Here is a 22,293-nt window from a genome sequence, read left to right on the forward strand (position 1 = left end):
GAGGGCAGGGGAAAGAAAAGTAGGGGAAGGGGAGGGAGGGGCTTACTGGGGGAGACAGTGAGGGATATGAGATGGGTTCTCCTAGGTTAGCAGGCTTCCACTGATCTGCAGGAGGGGTGAGGAAAAGTACTAAAAAATGATTTAATGGTTTATAGAGGTCTTGTCCTTGTTGGTGAAAGACAATGAAACATTTAGCTTGCTACTCTTCTGTTTGTTTATTTTGAACTCACATCAGTTAAGAATTTGTACCTACTGAGAAGACAACAGCTCACTGATAGGAAATGTTAAAAAACGGAGTTTTTTCTCTGTGTATTCTTGACCCATCACTGAAATTTTATAATTGATGCTATGAGGCCTGTTTATATGTTTGTGTCTGAGTAGGTAGTATTTTCTTACCTTCCGATTATCAAATTAGTTAGATTATAAATCTCTTACAGACCTCTATTCTGATTGAGATTTATTTATCTTAGAGATGGGAGCGTATATGAATTGAACATTCCTAAAATTCCCCCAAATTAAGGAAACTGAACCTCTAATACTTTCAGTGTGGGGGAAAAAAAAAGCATACACACTAACTCAAATGTTTTAAGAATTCAATAGCACATAATTTATATAATTTTTTTTGTATGAGACTAATGAGACTTATTTAATATGGTTTAACAAAAAAATAGCTATGTCTCCTATGAGTTATCAGTGTTAAGTATAAGTTTACATCTTATTCTATTTGGATATGTTCTTCCTAAACTCCTACTGATTTACTGATCAAATAAGCTAGCACCACTTCTACTTAATGTTAAAAGAATATGAAAAATTTGCACTTAACCAAATTGAATCATTATTCTGATAAACGTAAATTTCAAGAGTATTTTATTTTGCAGTGTGTCACCTAGAAGATAGTGTCCAATACCTTTAGGTAACCTAAAATCTTGGGCTGATTCTAAATTGAATTCAATAATTGGGTTCAATTTAATTCCTAAATCTTTTTTTTTTTAATTTTTAAAGATTTTATTTATTTATTTGAGAGAAAGAGGATGAAAGAGAGAGAGCATGAGAAGGGGGAGGGTCAGAGGGAGAAGCAGACTCCCTGACAAGCAGGGAGCCCAATGCGGGACTCAATTCCGGGACTCCAGGATCATGATCTGAGCCGAAGGCAGTTGCTTAACCAACTGAGCCACCGAGGCACCCCCTAAATCCTTTTTTAGTAAAATAAAATACTGAAACATTATTTCAAGCATAATTTTTAGCTCTTTATATGGTACTGAAGGATATATATATGAGGGTCTATTAAATAAACATGCCCATTTTTGCCACCTTGAAAAGTTGTAATACAAAGGACTTGTATGGATATAGAAAGTTGTACTTTTGCAGAAAGGAATTTTATTTGAGTGGTCAAAATTAGCGAAGGATTGATGGGTTTATTTACATGATTTTCAAAAAAAGTTTTAGGGGCACCTGGGTGGCTCAGTTGGTTAAGCGGCTGCCTTCGGCTCAGGTCATGATCCCAAGGTCCTCAGATCGAACCCCACATCAGGCTGCTTGCTCAGCAGGGAGCCTGTTTCTTGCAGGGAGCCTGTGCTTGCTCTCTGTCTCTTGACTCTCTCTCACTCACTTTGTCAAATAAATAAATAAAATCTTCAAAAAAAAAAGTTTCAGTGTCAAATATTATGCTGATGCCAAACTAGAATCTGGCTTTCTGTATTAAAATGACAAAATTTGGGCACCTGGGTAGCTCAGTGGCTTAAGCCTCTGCCTGCTTCCCCCCATCTCCCGCCTGCCTTTCTGCCTACTTGTGATCTCTGTCTGTCAAATAAATAAAATCTTTAAAAAAGTAAAATAAAAATAAAATGACAAAATTTCCTGGATTATTAGTCTTCTCCTAATGAAGGCTTGGTTAAAGGTTTTTCTTTACCTTCTGAGTTATCTGCTTCCAGGGCAAAGATTCTGTCTTATTAGAATAATTTCTTATGCTTTAGGTTGACTTTATCATGTCCTTGATTATTTAAGTGAATAAAGAGTACTCTCACTTTTGAAAGAGCTAAGGTTCTTTACAATCACGTTTCCTTTTATGTTAACTTTAACAATTCTTTTACTGTCATTTTAGTTAAATGTGGTAGCCAAGGGCGCCTGGCTGGCTCAGAGGAGCCTGCGACTCTTGACATTACATCATAAATTTGAGCCCCATGTTGGGTGTAGAGATTATTAAAAAAATAAACAAACTTAAAAAGAAATATGGTAGCCAAGTGCTGTTTTTCAATAATCCATGATCCTACCTTAAGTGCTCAAAACTCCTGACAGAAGCTTTTGATAGATTGTCTTCCCCAAACCAAATCCTCTCTTAAAAGCATATTGCTAAGGGAAAGAATCACCATGGTGTAGGATTCCAACTAAATGACACTCTAGAAAAGTCCAAACTATGGAGACAGTAAAAAGATGAGTGGTTGCTCTGGGGGGAGGAGTGCCAGTGGTGGAGACTGGGGGAACCAACTCACAGAAGACAGAAGATTTTTTAGGGCACTGAAAATATTCTGTGTCATACCATAATAATAGACACATGTCATTTCTTTTATTTTTTTTTTAAGATTTTATTTATTTATTTGACACAGAGAGAGAGAGAGAGATAGAGAGATCACAAGTAGGCAGAGCAGCAGGCAGAGAAGGAGAAGCAGGCTCCCCGTCAAACAGAGAGCCCAATGTGGGGCTTGATCCCAGGACCCTGGGATCATGACCTGAGCTGAAGGCAGAGGCTTAATCCATTCAGCCACCCAGGCACCCCATGTCATTTCTTTTATAAAAAAGATCCCTTTTTAAAAGATTTTATTTCTTTGAGAGAAAGAGGGAGAGAGAGAGAGCACAAGTGGGGGTGGGGGCAGAGTAAGAGGAGAGGGAAAAGCAGGCTCCCGGCTGAGCAGGGCACCCAACTCAGGGCTTGATCCCAAGAGCCTGGGATCATGACCTGAGCAGAAGGCAGATGCCTAACAACTGAGCCACCCAGGTGCCTGCAACTTTACTTTTTTGATTTGAATCTAGCACCACGGAGGCAAATGGTTTTTGATTAGAGATCCATATCACTTATTCATGGGTTTTATTAATACACAGGCATTTATGACCTAATCCAAATTTACAGACTCTCTTTGAAATCAAAGGACAGGGAAGGACAGGAACTTGGCTCCATGGTTAGCATGAGGTCTACTTGTCCCTCCCCCTCTATTCCTCTCTTGATTGTTTGTGCACTCTTTCTCTCTCTAAAATAAACAAATTAAAAAAAAAAAGGGGGCAGTAACTCGAAGCCACATGTAGAAGTAAAGACTTTAGGGCACCTGGTGGCTCAGTCAGTTAAGTGGCTGCCTTCAGTTCAGGTCATGTTCCCAGTGTCCTGGAATCAAGCCCCACATTGGGCTTCTGATCAGCAGGAAGGCTGCTTCTTCCTCTCCCTCTGCTTTCCCTGCCCCCCACTGCCACTGCCACTCACTCTCCTCTCTCTCATGCCCTCTGTCTCTGTCTCTCTTGGTCAAATAAATAAAGTCTTAAAAAGAAAAAAAAGTAAAGATCTCAGTAAAGGTAGATATATAATAAACACATGGGTACTTATTCAAGGCAGTATTGTTATTTTTAATATTTTATTTATTTGTCAGAGAGAAATGAGATCATGACCTGTCCAAAGGTATGGCCAGAGAGAGACCCTGGGATCATGACCTGAGCTGAAGGCAAATGCTTAACCGACTGAGCCACCCAGTCATCCCAAAGAATTATTGTAACAATCATTTGTAGCTATACTTTGCTTTGGTTTTTACATGACTGAAGACACTAATACATTGAAAAAAATTATTAGTGTAAAAGCTAATATTACTGTAATTTGGGTTTCTAACTCCAAATCTTTTTTTCTGCATAATTTAGGAGACTAATGCACTTAAAAGAATCATTAGTTTATGTTTTGGGGCACACAATATGTAAAAATGTAATTTTGTAACATCAACAACCAAAAGGGGTAGGGACAGAGCTATAAAGGAACAGACTTTTTGTATGTTACTGAAGTTAAGCTGGTATAAATTCAAATTACAGTTATAACTTTAGCATGTTCGGTGCAATCCCCATGGTAACCACAAAGAAAATAGCTATAGAATATACACAAACAGAAATTAAACACTTCGCTACCAAAAAAATCAACTAAACACAAAAGAAGACAGTAATGTAGGAATAGAAAGATATCATGCATATAGAAAACAAATAGCATAATGACAGAAGTAGGTCCCCCCACCCCCTTACCAGTAGTTACTTTAAATGTAAATGGATCACAGAATAGCCTTTAAATCAAAAGAAGGATATTAAATATTGATAAAAGGTTCTGTGCCATAAGATGATATAACAGTTATAATCACTCATGCACTTAATGACAGACCATCACAATATATAAAGCAAAACCTGACAGAATTGAAGGGAGGGGAGAGATAGCTCTACAACAGCAAAGTTCAGTATCCTACCCTCAGTGATGGACAGAACAGCCACACAGGGACCAGTAAAGAAACAGGGGACTTAAACAACACAGTAAACCAACCAGATCTAGCTGACATGTATGAACATTCTACCCAACAACAACAGAATATGCATTCTTCTCAAGTGTACATGGACCATTTTCCAGGATAGAGCATATGTTTGGCCATAAATTAAGTCTCAATAGATTTAAAAAGGTTGTTATTGAGAAAGGATCTTCATCCACAACAGGATGAAGTTAGAAGTCAATAACAAAAGCGCCTGGGTGGCTCAGTTGGGTTAAGCCACCTGCTCTTGATTTCAGCTCAGGTCATGATCTCAGGGTCCTGGGATCGAGCCCCACATCGGGCTCCCTGCACAGCAGGGAGCCTGCTTCTCCCTCTCCAACTCCCCTTGTTTGTGTTCCCTCTCTCACTCTCTCTCTCTCTGTTAAATAAATAAATAAAATCTTTTTAAAAATCATAGGATAAATAAGAAAATCCTTAGAGATGAATGAAAATGGGAACAATCAAAAATAAAAATAGAACTGCCATATGATCTAGCAATTCCACTTTTGGAAATTTACCCAAAGGAAACAAAATCACTCTCAAAAAAAAAAAAAAAAAAATCTGTACCCCTCCCCCACACTTGCTGTAGCATTATTTACAATATCTAAGACTTGGAAACAACCTAAGTGTCCACTGAGAGATGAATGGATAAAGAAAACATGCACGGGGGCGCCTGGGTGGCTCAGTGGGTTAAAGCCTCTGCCTTCAGCTCAGGTCATGATCCCAGGGTCCTGGGATTGAGCCCTGCAGTGGGCTCTCTGCTCAGTGGGGAGCCTGCTTCCTCCCTCCCCACCCCTGCCTCTCTGCCTACTTGGTATCTCTGCCTGTCCAATAAATAAATAAAATCTTTAAAAAAAAAAGAAAGAAAAGAAAAAGAAAACATGCTCATACTACAGGAATATTATTCAGCCACACAAAAAAGCAAATGTTGCTATTTGTGAGAACATGGATGGACCTTGAAGCCATTATGCTAAAATAAATTAGAGAAAGACAAATACCATACAATCTCACTTCTATATGGAATCTGAAAACAAAACAAAATAAACAAACAAACAAACAAAAAAACCACGACCAACAAAACCAACCAAACTCATAGATACATAGAACAGATTAGTTGTTGCCAGCCAGCGGTAAGAGGTAGGGAGTGAGAGGACAGGTGAAGTTGGTCAAAAGGTACAAACTCCTGGGGATGTTATTTATAGCTTGGTGACTATACTTAAATACTGCCTTGTATATTTGAAAGTTACTAAGAGAGTGAGTTCCCATAAGGAAAAACAAAAAGCTTGTAACCATGTGTGGTGTTGGCTATTAACTAAACTTACCGTGGTGAACATTTTGTGATACGTACATGTATCTATGACTGTGTTGTACATCTAAAATTAATTCAATGTTATATATCAATTACTTCTCAATTTAAAAAAACTGAGCAAAGAAAACGAAACAGCTAGCTGTAAGGAGGAGCCTCTCTCCCTCCACAGTGTCCCTGCAAGCACAGTGGGGATCCCAGACCGGCATCCCCTCTAAGCAGTAGATGAGATCGTCCCAGAGCAATCCTGCACAAGGCCTGCTAAAATAGAGTGTTTAAATAAGATCTAGAGTTTCGTAGATAATACTCAAGATGTCTAGGCTTCAATCAAAAGCATTTGACGAACATACCAAGAACCAGCAAATTCTCAGCTTGAAAGGAAAATCAACAGATTGTCAACATTGCGATGTCACAGACATGAGAATTGTCTAACAAGGATTTTAAGGCAATCATCATAAAAATGCTTCAGTGAGCAATTGTGAACACACTTGAGATGATGAAAAAAAAATTCTCAGTGAGGGCTGCTGTGTTCCCTTTTGAGAGGTCTCCCCTCCTTCTACAAAACCTTCCCTGACCGAGTCCTGCCTTCCTGAGCCCTCCATCCCGGAATTCCTGCCAGAACAGACAACCGCCTCGATTACAAGCCTCCTGGTCTCTGGGGACCCTATGTGTGTACGTCTTGCTTCTCTAGTGAAACTCTGGAAGGAAACTTGGTATCTCTCTCTCTTTAATGTATTTATCTTATTTTTTGAGAGAGAGAGAGAGGCAGAGAGAGCGCACAGGTGGGGAGGTAGAGAAGTCAAGGGAGAGGGAGGAAGAGACTCTCAGGCAGGCTCCACACTCAGTGCAGAGCCCACCACGGGGCTCCATCCCAGGACCGTGAGATCATGACCAGAGCCGAAATCAAGAGTCAGATGCTCAACCAAGTGAGCACCCCCCACCCCCACCTCTTTGAAAACCATTTCTCACAAGTCCCGGCAAACAGGGGTCCCAAACACGTGTCCTTCACAGACTGGGGCTGAAGGGTCCCAAGGGAAGCTCCACAGGCTCTAGCACAGCCCTGGGGACACAGTCTACACCACAAACAGGTGTGGAGCAGTAAAATACACAACAGACTCATTTTTACCAAGCAGGTGTCAACACTCAGGGCACTCAGGCAACAGGGGAGAATGCCGCCGTTGGGATCAGGCTCCCTCTCCCTTTACAAAAACTCCGACATTTCTTTTCTACTTACAGGCCTGGGAAGAAGGTGCTGGATCTTCCATCTGCGTGACATGCAGTCCCTGGGTCCGCTTCACCTGCTCTGGAGCCTCGCTCTCACCCGGGAGGGGGGCCAGCACTGGGCACAGCAGTGCGAGAGTGGTGGATGGGGAAGGGCCGCTCCTCCTACCTCCGGGGGAGGGGACACAAGGGTCCAAGGCCACCTCCTTTCAGGAAACCCCCATGTCCTCAGGATGTGGCTGATGAGACCGCAGAAGAAAATGCAGACCCTGGGGATCGGTGTCTGAGAGTCTCAGGGTGGCGGGGGAAGGTCAGCCTCACCGGGCTGGTCTGTGAGGTAGGCACGGGGAGAGGGAACCCAAGATGAGGAGCATCTGCTGCTGGGGATTGGGCCAAGCACACACAGAGCCTCGCCTCGCAGCAGAGCCACCATCCCAGCAAAGGACAGCATCAAACCAGACATGATCTCCAGAAATTTATTGGAAACACAACACAAATTGATTAGTAGATGGTAGCTACTTACAGACAGTCCACAGTAATACCGCGCTCTGAATGAATTATCCCGGGAAAACACTCATGACCGCTGATGCATGTGCTAGTGCTCTCTGGCAGGGCAAATCAGAAATTGGGGGCAGAGGAACGGAGGGGAGGGATGGACAGAAAACTGGGACATGGCTTTCCTGAGGGGAATGGCGAGGGGCTGCTAAACAGGTAAATTCCCCCAAAAGAAAACAGGGATGACTACTGAGAATAAGGCTTTACCCCTCCCTCCCAAGGACGTTTTCCTCTCTAGGTGAGTGATCTGCAGAACCTCCACGGGGCCTGCATCTCCCCTCCGCGGGGTCTTAGGATAGCATGGGGCTTCCGCCAGCCTGCCTGCGCTCAGACCCCTCCTCTACCTCCGCCCCCTGCTCTGAGTGGCAGGGGCGTGCTTGTCCCAGGACCCCAGCTCAGCTGGCTTCCAGCCAGGTTGAACTAAGAGGCACCTGAAGAACCTATAGGACATGAGAAAAGAAGAAGCCAGGCTGTTTCTCCCCACACCTGCCTGGGGGGTTGTTTCCAGCAGCCTCCATGCCTCCTTGAGGCCCCAGCTCCCACCAGATAGGCCTTGTGTGGTCCCCTGTTCCTCCCAGGGGCCCTAATCCCTGCGCTCTGGTAACGTGGCCTCTGCCAGCCTCCCGGAGGGGAGGGGGTGGCCGCTTCCTGCTGTTGTTCCCCACCTGAGTTGGGCCTCTTCTTGTTGCTGTGTTCCATAATTCTCTGGATGAAAACCCCTGTTTTAAATATTTGGAGTGGCTGTGTGTCCCTGGTTGGATGCTGACTGACAGAAACCGGGCTGTGGGCAAAGTGGAGCTGTGAGAGGTGGGCTGAAAACCAGTCTGTCCTCTTTTGCACCATCTCTAGGGGTGGGCAGGTGGTGAGGCCGAGTGGGAAGACGGCTTGTGAGCTTCTGTGTCCTCATCCAAGGGAGCACAGACCAGGCTCAGCACAGCGCCTCCGGGTACAGCTGCTGTGGGCCGTGCAGACAGACCCCGCATGTCCACCCCACAAGCGCACTGCACCTGGTGACATGTCCCCAGCACACGCCATGGAGGCACTGTGGCCCCAGGAAGGGGGTGGCTGGGAAGCCCTCTCACACCAAGTGCTCAGAACGGCGCAGGCAAATGTGAGGGGCTCCTGGGTGTTGTCCCTCTAGTCCCTCGAGTGTTCAGTCAGAATGCTGGGGAGCCTCCTCTTTGTAGGACGGGGCTGAAGAACCAGGAGTTCTTACTATAAGGTGAAGGAAGAGCTTTCTCGGTACATGTGGCTCAGAACAAGCTGCACTTTGCCAGAGCTCAGTGTGAACTACACCTAGGGCAGGGGACTCCCTGTTCTCCCTGCAGCCTGGGGTTGGCCTCAATCTCCAAGTCTCCTGGGCCTGGGTGAGGAGGGCCTCTCCCAAAAGGCGGAGAAGCTTGGCAGCAGGGACACGGAAGCGGACTTTTCTGTGATCAACAGTGACATTTCACAGGGTCAGGAGAGAGCGGGAAAGGGCCAGGGAGCCATTGCACCTCCTAAGTCTACGTGTGACAGTAAACCCCAGGCAGGACGTGCAGACAGCCTTCCTGTGTCTTTCTTTAGAAAGAACACACCATGTGGCGTGTGATGCAGAGAGCCAGCTGCCTCCTCTCCCTGGGTCTTTTCAGAGGGGCTTCTCTCTGGGGATCCCTAAGGGCGATGCCTGTCACCTCCGCCCTACTCACTGGGCACCTCTAACACAGGGCAAGACTCAGAACAGCTCCAAGAGCTGGCAGTGGTGAGAACATCCCCAGGTCATCCTTGCAAGAGCCAAAGATGAGAAGCAAATGCCTCAGAAGAGGAACCATGCTAGCTGCAAAGCAGGAGAAGGAAAAGGCAGCTTGAACTCTGGGCATCGCCGACAGTCATCATCCATCACGTTCTCTTTGCCGAGCTGAACCCAGCCTCTGAGGATCTGGGCATCTACAGTGTCATCGTCATTTTAATGAGACCTCACTCTGCTGGGGGGCAGGGGGTGGGGGGCTGGGGAGTGTCAACTCAATTACAATTGAGTTGAGTCATTCTGTCCTGTGACCACCTGGTTGTTTGGCCATCCGGCTACAGACCCCAGCGACAGCTCTAAGGCCCGACTCCGGTTTCCTTTCACGGTGCTGTGAGCCTGTGCCCTGCAGCCTGTCCCTGCAAATGGAGGACAAGGGAGTGGCCAGGCTCCTGTCTGCTCAGGGGAGTTGTGGGGGCACTAAGTTATTCACACGCCTGAAGCTGTGTGCACAGAGCTGCAGAATGGCCAGCCTGTACGGCCAGCAAGGGCTGGTGCTGAGGGCAGACAGGAAGAGCCCAAAGCCAGTGAAAACTGGGTCACAGGCACATCTCCCGGGGCCTAGGCATGTGTGTTCACAGAAATGTCTGGACTGGAAGGGTGGGGGCTCGTGGTGTCATATATACACACTCACCTGCAAACACACGTCTCTTATTTCACCCTCCGAGGCCAAACAGATTTCATCTGCTTAAAATAAACCTGGGTGATTTGTGACTTGTTGAAGGACTAACCTGGCGGCGGTTGCTCGGTGGCTGGCTTGGCTGTCAGGGAACAGGGCAGTACACGAATGGCTTGTCACAGTGATATACACTCAGCTCCGTTTCAACACCTGCTTTTGCTTGGGCTGTCTGGGACCAGGCAGCACCTAGTAGAACACCAGCCTCTCTCCAACAATAAAATACAGATGATATGAAGAGTTCGCAGGCTTACTGAAGAAGATTTTCTTTTTTTTTTTTGTCAGAATCTCATAATTCTGTACCTAGGAAGGGTAGAGGAGGGGAAGCCAAATATAGGACAGAGGGGTGACAGCAAAAATTCCTCATTTAAAAAAAAAATGAAGCCTAGTGAAAAAGCCAAGTGACAGTAATGGTAAGGAGAGGGGACTATCATGAACTGCATAAACACTGGCACTTTTCTTAAGAAAAATCCATTCAGAAAGCGGCCATGTCCCTCCCATAGACCGTCATGGCGCTGACAATAGGGCTGAGCTGACACATGCAGGGCAGCAGCAGCTCTGAGCTCTCGGGCGCTCCGCTGCCCGAGGAGCCGCGGTGCCTGGAACGGAGTGCTGGAGAAGGAGGAGACTGAGGGCCCCCTTGTCCCCTCCATTGTCAGGCAGGTCCCGCTATGGGACAGTGAAGTCTCTGAGAGGAAAGCTAGGCGACACTGATTGACACATGGAAACGCGGCTTTGGGGACGTGCACTCCCACAGTTTCTTCCCCTGCCCCACCGAGTCTCCAGGGGGCACATGTGTAGGTCTCCCACTGAAATGTGCTGGAAATGGGGCTGCCTCCTTCCCAGGCACGACTGCGAACATCAGCAGGACAGTGTAGCGAGTCTTGGCTTATAGTATGAAATAGGGTTAGCTCAGTCCGACACGCAGCATGTGAGTTCTGGGGAAGGAGAGAAATGGGGTCAATGTTAAAGCAGTTCTGCCAGAGGAGGCAAGGTGAGATCAAGGACCAGAGTCAGCCCTCCCACCCACAATGTCACAAACATCAAGGAAAGGCAATCAGGCATTGATTCAAATAAAAGCTCACAGGGTAGTTTGAGGTTGGACCAAAGGGAGGTCTAATGGAGGCCAAGAAAATACATGAATGACATTGAAGTATGTTGAAAGCTGGGTTTGGGACGGGCAGGTGTGGTGGTTACAGCCAAGGCGTACAGCACACCAGGCAGGTGCTGGTACGCTTATCAAAGCTACATCACAGGCCGTCCCTGACCAGATACTAAGGAACGGGGGGCACAATTAGTCTGGAGGAGACACAACGTGATCTGAGGTAATCATAATTAATCACAGTAACGTAGGCACTCAGAGGTTAGGAACACCTTTTCCTCTAGGAGGGGAATGAATCTCGACCCCACACTGTGTAACAGTGGCCCTCATCCCCCCCCCCCCAAACCTTCAACTCTCCTTCCCAGCATTGGTTGTCTAGAGATTCTTGATAGAAATAAATAAATGAAAAGCAGAAGTGCCTGCAAAGCGTATCGTTACCATCTGCTGTTACCCACTCGGTTGTGAAACCTTTTGTTTGGTTATTGGGGAAGTGGCTAGGAGGGAAGTGGGGGTTGTTTGCTGAGATGGGACCAGGTGCCCCAGCCAAGGGAGTGCTCAGTCATTCTCTCCCATCACACTCTGCAACCAGGAGAGGACACAGGGGTGCTCACCTTCACAGCCTCCCGCCATCCTGAGGAAGGTCTGCAGGATGGAACAGAGCTGGGCCTTCACTTCATGAGCCTTTCTAGAATAGGGGAGATATATGTACAGAGCCTGGTATTTGATAGGGCTCAGCAAATACGTGCTAAATAAAAACCCAGATAATTCAGTTTTGGAGTCAGGCTAACCTTTGTTTCATTGAACCTACTGTGGGTTATGTAACTGCATTATTATTCATTTATTTATTTATTTATTTATTTATTTATTTATTTTAAGATTTTTATTTATTTATTTGACAGAGAGAAATCACAAGTAGATGGAGAGGCAGGCAGAGAGAGAGAGAGGAGGAAGCAGGCTCCCTGCCAAGCAGAGAGCCCGATGCGGGACTTGATCCCAGGACCCTGAGATCATGACCCGAGCCGAAGGCAGCGGCCCAACCCACTGAGCCACCCAGGCGCCCCTGTAACTGCATTATTTAACAATTTTCACAGGAACCTTGTGAAAGGTTAGGAACTTGCTCAAGGGGGCACCTGGGTGGCTCAGTGGGTTAAGGCCTCTGCCTTCGGCTCCGGTCATGATCCCAGGATCCTGGGATCGAGCCCCGCATCGGGCTCTCTGCTCAGCAGGGAGTCTGCTTCCTCCTCTCTCTCTGCCTGCCTCTCTGCCTACTTGTGATCTCTGTCTGTCAAATAAATAAATAAAATCTTTAAAAAAAAAAAAAAAAAGGAACTTGCTCAAGGTCACACAGTGAATAAGTTGAAGATTTGGACCCTAATCTTCTTAACTCAGGACAAGATTTCCTTATTACCCCAAGCTGCCCCATTCTCCATCCATCCCAATAAGAGCATACTGTCCTCGTCAGTGTCTAAGTGAAGGGTCATGTATGGGGCAGAACCTCCAGGATTTCTTAGAAGGCTCTCTCTCTCTCTTTGTTCTTTTTTGTGGGGGTCAGGGGGATGCTCTGTTTTCATCCAGCCCCTGTGGAATTAAGCCATCTGCAAGAACAGCCACTTGTAATCATTTCCCAAGTTTCGGATCCCAGGTTTCAGTAAATTGTGCTTCCTTTTATTTTGGCTAAACTTACCTGTTTGTGTTTCAAAAGCAACCCTCTAGCATTCAGGTTGACACCAGCCTTCTTCACACTGGCCGTGGTTTTAAGTTGAGATAGGTCACCTGTCTGCCTTCCTGGCTGAAGAATCCCAGTGTTTCTCATCTGCCCTTGTCAGGCTATCACTGCACTGCCCCCGGCTCGGAGCTTCCTCATCCCCACTGCATTTCCTTGAAGCAAGGAACACATGCCACATGCAGGGCCCAATGCAGAAGACCCAGCACAGCATAGAACCCCTGGAGGCAAAGGGCACCCTTTCTCAGGTCTCCCTCCTAGACAATGTAGCCCACACCATTTCCCCTTTTTGCTTATTTTTTTTTTTTTTTTTAAATTTTTTTTTTAAGATTTTTTATTTATTTATTTGACAGACAGAGATCACAAGTAGGCAGAGAGGCAGGCAGAGAGAGAGGAGGAAGCAGGCTCCCCGCTGAGCAGAGAGCCCGATGTGGGACTCGATCCCAGGACCCTGAGATCATGACCCGAGCCGAAGGCAGCGGCTTAACCCACTGAGCCACCCAGGCGCCCCCCCTTTTTGCTTATAAATAAGTTCTCAAAAGCATTCATCGCCATTTGCTACTTTTGTCTATATTAACCCTGCTTCATAAGCACTAGTGTTCTTACAAAAATTTCCTCTGGGTTTCACTATTTGGAAGTACTTCATGTCCATGGACTTGGAGATTCTGCACTCTAGCTAACCAGTGCAACGAAAGCCACCTTCTTGAATGCAGCTGCTGGATTCTGAGTTCAATTCCCTCCCTTCTGCAACCCAGAGGAGAAACCACCATCAGAATTTTGGAGGCTGGAAAGCAGACACCTGAGTGACAAGAGATTATGCACTCGAGAAAGCCAGACCTGAAGCTAGCAGTGAGGAAAGCCAAGAACCCAATGTGTCCAAAGGGTCCTCAGATGGTTCAGGAATTAACACCAGAGACTGCTGGTGGTGGGGAAGGGAGACTGAAGGATGCAGATGAGTTGTTGAGCCATTTGAGAAAGAGGCAGACCCTTAGAAGCCCTCCCCTGACTCCATACTTCCAGGCAATTACCTGTTTGCCACAAGTCTGAGTGTGTGTCCTCTGAAGAGGATCCCAAAGAGGGTCTCACTCACAGGGGACACCAGGCAACAAGCACACTGACAGCAGGGCTGGCTACTCCAAAATTGAGGAACCAAGTGAACAGATGCCTCATGTGTAGTGAGACCTCCAGTGTTCTTCCCATTTAGCTCCAGGAAGCACGCCGCTAAACCTTAAACTCTGGGGGAAGAGACTTTCTATGGTCTAGGGTTTGTGCCCCCACAAATTCCTATCTTGAAATCCTAATGCCCAAGGTGATGGCATTGGGAGGGAAGACCTTTGGGAAGTGCTTAGGTCATGAGGGTGTAAAGAGACCCCATAGAGTTCCCTAGCCCCTTTCATCATGTGAGGACACAGAGAGAAGTCAGCAGTCTGAAACCTGGAAGAGGGCTTTCACCAGAACCCAGCTATGCCAGCTCCCTGATCTTGAACTTCCCAGCGCCTAGAACTGTGAGAAATAAATCTCTGTTGTTTACAAGTAATCCATCTGGGGGTGCCTGTGTGGCTCAGTGGGTTAAGCATCTGCCTTTGGCTCAGGTCATGATCCCAGGGTCCTGGGATAGAGCCCTACATTGGGCTCCCTGCTCAGTGGGGAACCTGCTTCTCCCTCTCCCTCTGCTGCTCCCCCTGCTTGTGTGCATGCTCTCTCTTTCTCTGTGAAATAAGTAAATAAAATCTTAAAACAAAACAAGTGGTCCATCTGCAGCATTTTGTTATAGCATCCTGAACGGAAGACGATAGATGGGAAGAATCTTCTCTGGGAAATGTGGCCAGCCCATGACAGCAGACCTGGAAAGAGTGGGATTTGCGCAGCGCAACAAAGAGCCCAGCCTGAGCACCATACCATGAAGTGCACTACAGGCTCCACCCACAAGCAGGGCACAGAGCTTTTGATCTAATTTTCGTCTCCTACTCTTAAACATCAGTAGACGACCACAGGTCATCAGGGAAAAACCTCCAACATAAATGTCAGAGACCAAGCAAAGAACAAAGAGAAGAATTAAAACTGGAGGAAATACACCATCATAGAGAAGAGAATTTAAAAAGCAGAAAACACTATCATTAAATATCTTCAGGGGATTAAGAAAAGATAGAGTATCCATGAAACACAAACAGTATACCATTAAAAAAAAAATTGAGGGGCATTTGGTTGGCTCAATTGGAGGAATATATGACTCTTGATTGCAGGGTCATGAGTTCAAGGCCCCATGTCGGATGTAGATTATGTAAGTAAATAAATAAAAATAAACTAAATTTTTTAAAAGATTTTATTTATTTGACAGACAGAGACCACAAGTAGGCAGAGCAGCAGGCAGAGAGAGAGAGAGAGAGAGAGGGTGTGGAGGAAGTAGGCTTCCTGCCGAGCAGAGAGCCCGATGTGGGGCTCGATCCCAGGACCCTGGGATTATGACCCGAGCCGAAGGCAGAGGCTTTAACCCACTGAGCCACCCAGGCACTCCAATTTTTTTTTAATTGAGAGAACTGAGGGGAGTTGACAGGGAGCCTATATAAAGATTGAAGAGTTCTATATTCTATAATGGTGGGCTAATTTATATTGGACTAACCCTCCAGCCAATAATAGTAATACACTCTGGATAAAATAAAAAAACAAAAAACAAAAAACAACTGCTGGAAGGTTCTCGAGAGCAACCAGAAATTGGGCAAAAAATGGAGAGGCTATGATCCTTGAAAAAAAGGTGAGATTCAATGAGATCCACCCCTAACTGGCTTTTTCTTTGCGGGCACTTCCATGCAGTCCAAAAGGAATATGGCTCAAGCAGAAAACTGCAGTCTAACTGGGCGGAGGAATAAGGGAGAGTCCAGAGCCTGAGGCTGCCAGTGTAGCTGGGAATACAGGAGGAGATCCTAGGAAGAAAGAGGAGAGGGAAAGGGAAGCCGCCAAATATATACATACATTCCCCTCAAATCACAGGCTGATTCTGGAACTATGCATTCATGAGGTGGAACTCCAAGGAGCCCAGTGGGAAACAACAGCTGAGAAGCTAAAAATGGCTGAGGAGCAACCTCAGCAGCTGTCTACTGCTGGCAAGACAAAATTTGGAGTTTAAGTTCTGCCAAGTAGGAGGGATTGGGCAAACAACTTCATCTTTCCACTGAAATCTCATGGGACTAAGAGCAAACCTGAGATAAACCAGACCTATTAAAGCTTTAAAACAAGCCTCCCCAGAATCACGGTGACCCGCCAACTGAATGGCTTGCTAGCATAAAACACAATACCCTGCGAAAGAAAATAGCAAAATCCAGAGTCTCTACAACTTATCATCCACACTGACCAGTATTCATTAAAAATTAACAGACTGAGGGGTGCCTGGTGGCTCAGTGGGGTATGTGTCTGACTCTCCATCTCAGCTCAGGTCTTGATCTCAGGGTTGTGGGTTTAAGCCTTACTTTAAAAAAAAAAAAAAAAAAAATTTTAACAGATTGAGCAAACCATCTAGAGAAAAAACTCAGCAGAAAATGACTAACAGATGATTCAGATGTTAGAATTAGCAGATATGGATTTAAAATATTCACTATAAGCTTGTTAAAGAATCTATAAAAAAGATGAATACTGGGGTGCCTGGGTGGCTCAGTTGTTCAGTGTCTGCCTTTGGCTCAGGTCATGATCCTGGGGTCCTGAGATCGAGTCCCACATTGGACTCCTTGTTCAGCAGGAAGCCTGCTTCTCCCTCTCCCACTCCCCCCTGCTTGTGCTCCTTCTCTCACTGGGTCTCTGTCAAATAAATAAATAAAAATTTTTTTAAAAGATGAATATATAAAGGGTAACAAGATGGTATATTTTAGGAGAAATATAAAAGAACTAAATGGAAATTCTAAAACTGAGAAATACAAAATGTGAAATGAACCATTTGTTAGATGGGATTAATAGCAAATTCAGTACGGCAGGGGTCCCTGGCTGGCTCAGTCAGTAGAGCATGCAACTTGTGATCTTGGGGTCGTGGGTTCCAGCTGCATATTGGGTGTAGAGTTTACTTTAAAAAAAAAACAAAACTTCAGAAGAAAGAATCAATGAACTTCTAGATCTCTGAAAGTTAAAACTGTTAAAGCATATGAGTCCATTTATATAAAATTCTAGAAAATGTAAACTGATCTGTGGTGACAAGAAGCACATCAGTGGTCTCCTGAGAGAGGTGGGGGAGACGGGATGGGTAGGAGGGTAGACTATAAAGGGATACAAGAATAGCTTTGAGGGTGATGGAGAAGTGTACTAAGTGGATAATGGATAGGTAATTGATTGTTGTGGTTTCCTGGGGCATACGTACATTATTCTTATCAAGTTGTATATTTTAAATATGTGTAGTTGAGGGGTACCTGGGTGGTTCAGTCGGTTAAGTGTTTTAACTCATGATTTTGGCTCAGGTCATGATATCAAGGATCATGAGAGGCAGCCCCATGTCAGGCTCTGCACTCAGATGGGATTCTGCTTGAGATTCTCTGTCTTTCCCTCTCCCACCTCCCCTCCCCCTACTCATGAGCACAGGTGTGCTCTCTCTCTCTCTCTCAAATAAATAAATATATAAATAAAATCCTGTTTAAAAATAAGAAATATATGTAGTTGAATGTCAATTATGCCTCAATAAAGCTGTTTCTAAAAGAAATGATAATGGAAAATAACTTTTGGGGATTTAAAAAAATCTGCTGGAGTAACAGGTGCTGGCTTTAGAAATACTACGGAAGAATCATTCTGAGTTTAATAAAACTAGAAAAAAAATTGGGGCGCCTGGGTGGCTCAGTGGGTTAAGCCTCTGCCTTCGGCTTAGGTTATGATCTCCCGTCCTGGAATAGAGCCCCGCATCAGGTTCTCTGCTCAGCAGGGGGCCTGCTTCTCCCTCTCTCTCTGCCTGCCTCTCTGCCTACTTGTAATCTCTCTCTCTCTCTGTCTAATAAATAAATAAAATCTTAAAAAAGTAAAAACCCTAGAAAAAATTATTTAAAAATAACTCTGAAAAGAACAGAAAAAACTAGTGTGGTCATATTAATACCAGACAAAATAGACTTCAAGATAAGGAGTACTAACAGAGCTAAAAAGAATTATTTCACAGTGATTTAAAGGTAAAAAAGACATAAAAGTTCTGATTACATATATCACCAATAACAGAATTTCAAAATACTGAGGCAAAAATTGACAGAATAAAGAGAGAAATAGACAAATCTGGTTGGAATATAAAATTGAGCCTCCCAGAAAAGAGAGCAAAAGAGAGAGAGAGAAAAAGAAAAAAAACACGGTAGAAGAGAAGTGGAGAGAAGAAAGAAAATCGGAGGACCAGCACAAGAGGTCCAATGTCCCATATCTTGATCCTTTCTTCTGTGGACTGATGCCAGATGCCTTGAATGTAGTCAACCCTGTTTCCCCAGGATTCACTGTAGGCCTTGCTCCCTGGCTGCCCTGGGGAGGGGCTCCCGGAGGCACTCAGGGAAGCTGCAATCAGACTGTCATGGAAACAGTCTTCTCAGATTATCCTCTTCAGGCACCTCCATTTAACAAAGTTGCCTTCAAGCTTGCTCCTCAGTTTTACATTAATTACTTTTTGCATTCATTTATATGTAAATAATTGTTGATAAAAATAAATATTTGGTTGAGGGAGGAAAATGCATAGATTATAACTCAGATGTTTTCTGAGCTTAAAGAGTACTCAGTCATCTGGAAGGAAAAACAGGAAACAGGAAAAGAAAATAATAATGAGCAAGGTTGGGAAGCTTAAAATGAACCCAGTGGGGGGTCACCGAATCAACTAGACTGTGACAAATCTTTCCATTTCCACTGCCCTGGGGGGCCTCCAGATTCAGAATACTTCTCACTTCCACACTGGGACCCAAAAAGACTGCTCAGAAGGAAACCTAAATCAGGTGGTTTCTGGAGTTGGTCTTGACCTCCCCGGGGCATCAAGGTCTAATAGTGATGTCTCAAGGGCTTTCTCAGACATATGTGCCAGCTCTTTGGAAGGATGGGCCACACTTCTATGGAAGAGTTGTTTCTCAGGGACTGAATCCCCTTCCTCTGCTGTTTTCCTCGCTCTCCTTTCCCAACCATCTACTCTTCCCCATAAAAAACCTAGGATATTGCTCTCAAGTTAGAGGTTCATTTTCTTTCTCAGAGATTCACCCTCCACACGTCAATGAGAATGGGAATACACTGGAAGAGGTTGGTTAAAAATGTTTTCTCTAATGTTCTTTGCAGGCAAACAAAGACAATTTATTGAGGGGGACCCTTGAGCAACTACCATGGACTTCTGTCATGCTTCTATGGCTCAGAGGGTGTCACGTCTAGACCTCTTCCAGGTTCTCACACTACTATATCCCTCAGGAACAGGATAAAAGTATTCTCTGGGAGCAACTGATGTTAGTAAGCCCAGGAACAGTCCCAAGGGTGGCCCATATGGCATCCTTCCAGAATATTCCAGAACACCAAGTTGTTAATTACTGATGCCTAATGCATTTGGGTCTGTTTTTCTCTACAACACCACCCCTGTGGCTTCACAGTATGAGCGAACATCCGCTGCCCTCACATAATGCTTACTGAAGTCCTGAAACTCTAGATATACTAGGTACTCTGCTATAATTACTTCACATTCCATAAACCCTGGGGCCATAATGATCCATTAGAAAATACTGGAAAAAAAAAATTCAAAGTCACTTTATCTATGAAACCAGGTTGTAACATGACATCTTGAGACAAGGAGATCAGTGGCAAGTCCAGGGGCACTCGATGTTCTTCCACCAACAATATTTTGGAAGATTAAAAAATAAAACAAAAAACTGTAGTTTTTTGAAAGGATATAAAAATGTTTCAGAAGGCGGCCTGGGCCCAAGCATGCCTAGGAATGCCATCAGCTGTTGCTGGCGGTCTATTTTTACTGGGATTTGTGAAGACAGCAGATGCATTCCCAGAGCTCTCTCACTGGTACAATGGACCTCATCACCACCCATTTCTCAGAGTTGGGAGGCGAACAGTTGGAGCTGTTGAATCACTGATTCAGAAACAAGTCATCCAAAGGACAGTCTTCACACCCCAGATCATAATATTGTACTTAAAGGCATCCACACTGGATACCCTCTTTAGAGGGGACTCAGAAAAATGATATTACTCAATGTGGAAAACAAAAAAGGAAAAAATTTTAGATCTACAGTGTATTCACACACCCCAGGGGAAATAAGCCAGAAGAAAGCAGATTAAAAAGGAGTTTATTGTACAATTCATCAATTTCCTTGGCTCAGGTGTCCTGACTCTGTCCCACTGAAAACTCACCTCTTTCCTGATCCAGTTGCTCTGGTTTTCCTGACACTGAGTCCTGCTTCAGTAGTACCCCTGGGACAAAAACCATATCATCTCAGAAAAATATGAGAAGGGCACACCTCCAATTGATGTCCCCTCGGTCCTATGACTACAAACAGAAGTTGCTCTCCAGGGTCCCCATTTGATAAAGACAGAGACATAGCAGGTGATCACCCTGTCCCCGGGCACCTGGGCTATGGAAAAGACGACGTGCTGATGGGCAGGGAGGACCAGGGCATCATCTTAAGGGGTCAGGAGGGGATGAGAGATGCCCGAACTTAGACTTCTTCTGACTCAGCCTTCCCTCTGAAGAAGATGCTACTGTCCCAGGATGATGAAGTTCCCTGTCCTCTCCGGTAGGGTCTCTGATTGCAGGAGCCCTCTTTATCAAACTAATTTTCTGTCTTCAGGAAATAACTTCAAATAACTTAATCAAAGGCGATTTCTCTTTACAGATACTGGGACCTTCTAATGTGCAAAAATGCTTTGGAACATACCCATTTACTTTCAAGCAAACCCATGAGTCATTTTTTGAAAATCATATTTTTAGGTAAAAAAATAAATGTGGTTATAAGAAAAGTGTTGACATTTTATTTACATACAGTCCACATATGACTACAAAAACTTTGGATGATATCTTAACAATTTTCAAAATAAAACTTTAGTAATAGCTCCTTTAAAGGGTGGAGGCAGGGGTGCCTGGGTTCCTGGGTGGCTCAGTGGGTTAAAGCCTCTGCCTTTGGTTCAGGTCATGATCCCAGAGTCCTGGGATTGAGCCCTGCATCGGGCTTTCTGCTCAGTGGGGAGCCTGCTTCTTCCTCTCTCTCTCTCCCTGCCTCCCTCTCTGCCTACTTGTGATCTCTGTCTGTCAGATAAATAAATAAAATTAAAAAAATAAATAAATAAAGGGTGAAGGCAACAGATTCTTTGCACTTAGTGAATATCTACCATGAATCAGAGTCAATGCTGGGTACCATATAATTTAACTTAAACATGTTTCACCTTTAGGTGATTCTGTGAATCTTCTCTTATTTCTTTTTTCCTCCCCTTTCTCTGACACTAATAAAGTTCTTATGCTCTCCATTCCAAAAAAGTAGGGGGTGCGCTATGGACAGAAGAGCTTCAGAGAGGCAGGAAATGGAAGGACAGCTTTAATCAGACAACGCTGGCTTACAACTCACAGGCTAAGCACAGAAAAATACCTGCTATGTTCCTCTCTGTATTTCCAAACACACACCCATCTCCAAAACACAGAAAACATAAATGTCTCCCAGGTACTTGCTGCACTCAGCACACAAATCTGGGTCCTTATTCACCTGTTGGAAACAACCCTGGATAGGAGCTGAAATCTCATCTCTGCTGTTAGTTAGCAGAGTGGCTGTAAGCAAATCCCTTAACCTCTTTGGGCTTGGGTTTTTTTCACTATTAAAATGCAGGTTGTAACACATACCTCATAGGGAGTTTGGGAGATTAAGTGGTCTAAAGTAGGTGAAATATTTTTAACCATTATCACAACTCCATTAAGGCAAATGAAATTTGTACTTTACAGAGGAGAAAACAGGTTTAAAGAAATTAAGTGATTCACCCCAAGGCCACACAGGAAGTAATCAGAGAAGTTGGCAGTTAATCCCACCTGATTCCAAACACTGGGAGGTACTTTTTTTCCCCCATGGCACAGATAAATCCCATTTCCCCTGCTGCCCTCTCTCTTGGGCTCTCGGACACGGAAATACCTTCCAATAATTGCTCTCCTATCCCCATTGATCTCAGGGCCTTTGCTATCCACAGACACACAGAGTCAACCAAATGCGTCAAATGCGGTAGGTTCTTGGTTTGCTGGCAATAAGAACATCGTCAAAGCATCCGTGAGTCAGAAAAGGAGACAGGATTTGGAAGGCACATGACAGCATGTGGCACATCAGTGGACCCATAGCTTGACAGGAAAGAATAAGGCGTAGGGGACTGGTAAGGGACTAAGTAGATCTCTGTTTTGAAATTTCATTTTTCCTGTCATTACTGACCCCAAATAATGAGGCCACGTA

General features: G+C 44.8%; 1 protein-coding gene across 5 annotated transcripts in view; it reads right to left on the minus strand.

Moving 5' to 3' along the window:
* Positions 1-7,524: 7,524 nt before the first annotated feature.
* The window catches only part of MTA3 (metastasis associated 1 family member 3), a 213,370-nt gene continuing 198,601 nt past the window's right edge, over positions 7,525-22,293 (minus strand). For 3 of the 5 annotated variants that reach the window (XM_059188460.1, XM_059188456.1, XM_059188455.1), the window contains exons 17-19: positions 20,225-20,284; positions 11,790-11,863; positions 7,525-11,014 (exon numbers count right to left, since the gene is read on the minus strand). In XM_059188460.1, the coding sequence (XP_059044443.1) occupies positions 11,847-11,863; positions 20,225-20,284 (77 nt within the window). In that variant the 3' untranslated portion in view covers positions 7,525-11,014; positions 11,790-11,846. The remainder of the gene's footprint in view (positions 11,015-11,789; positions 11,864-20,224; positions 20,285-22,293) is intronic. The other 2 variants (XM_059188459.1, XM_059188458.1) reach the window with 2 other exon arrangements.

The sequence above is a fragment of the Mustela lutreola genome, chromosome 9 (assembly GCF_030435805.1).
Source record: "Mustela lutreola isolate mMusLut2 chromosome 9, mMusLut2.pri, whole genome shotgun sequence".
NCBI classification, from domain to species: domain Eukaryota; kingdom Metazoa; phylum Chordata; class Mammalia; order Carnivora; family Mustelidae; genus Mustela; species Mustela lutreola.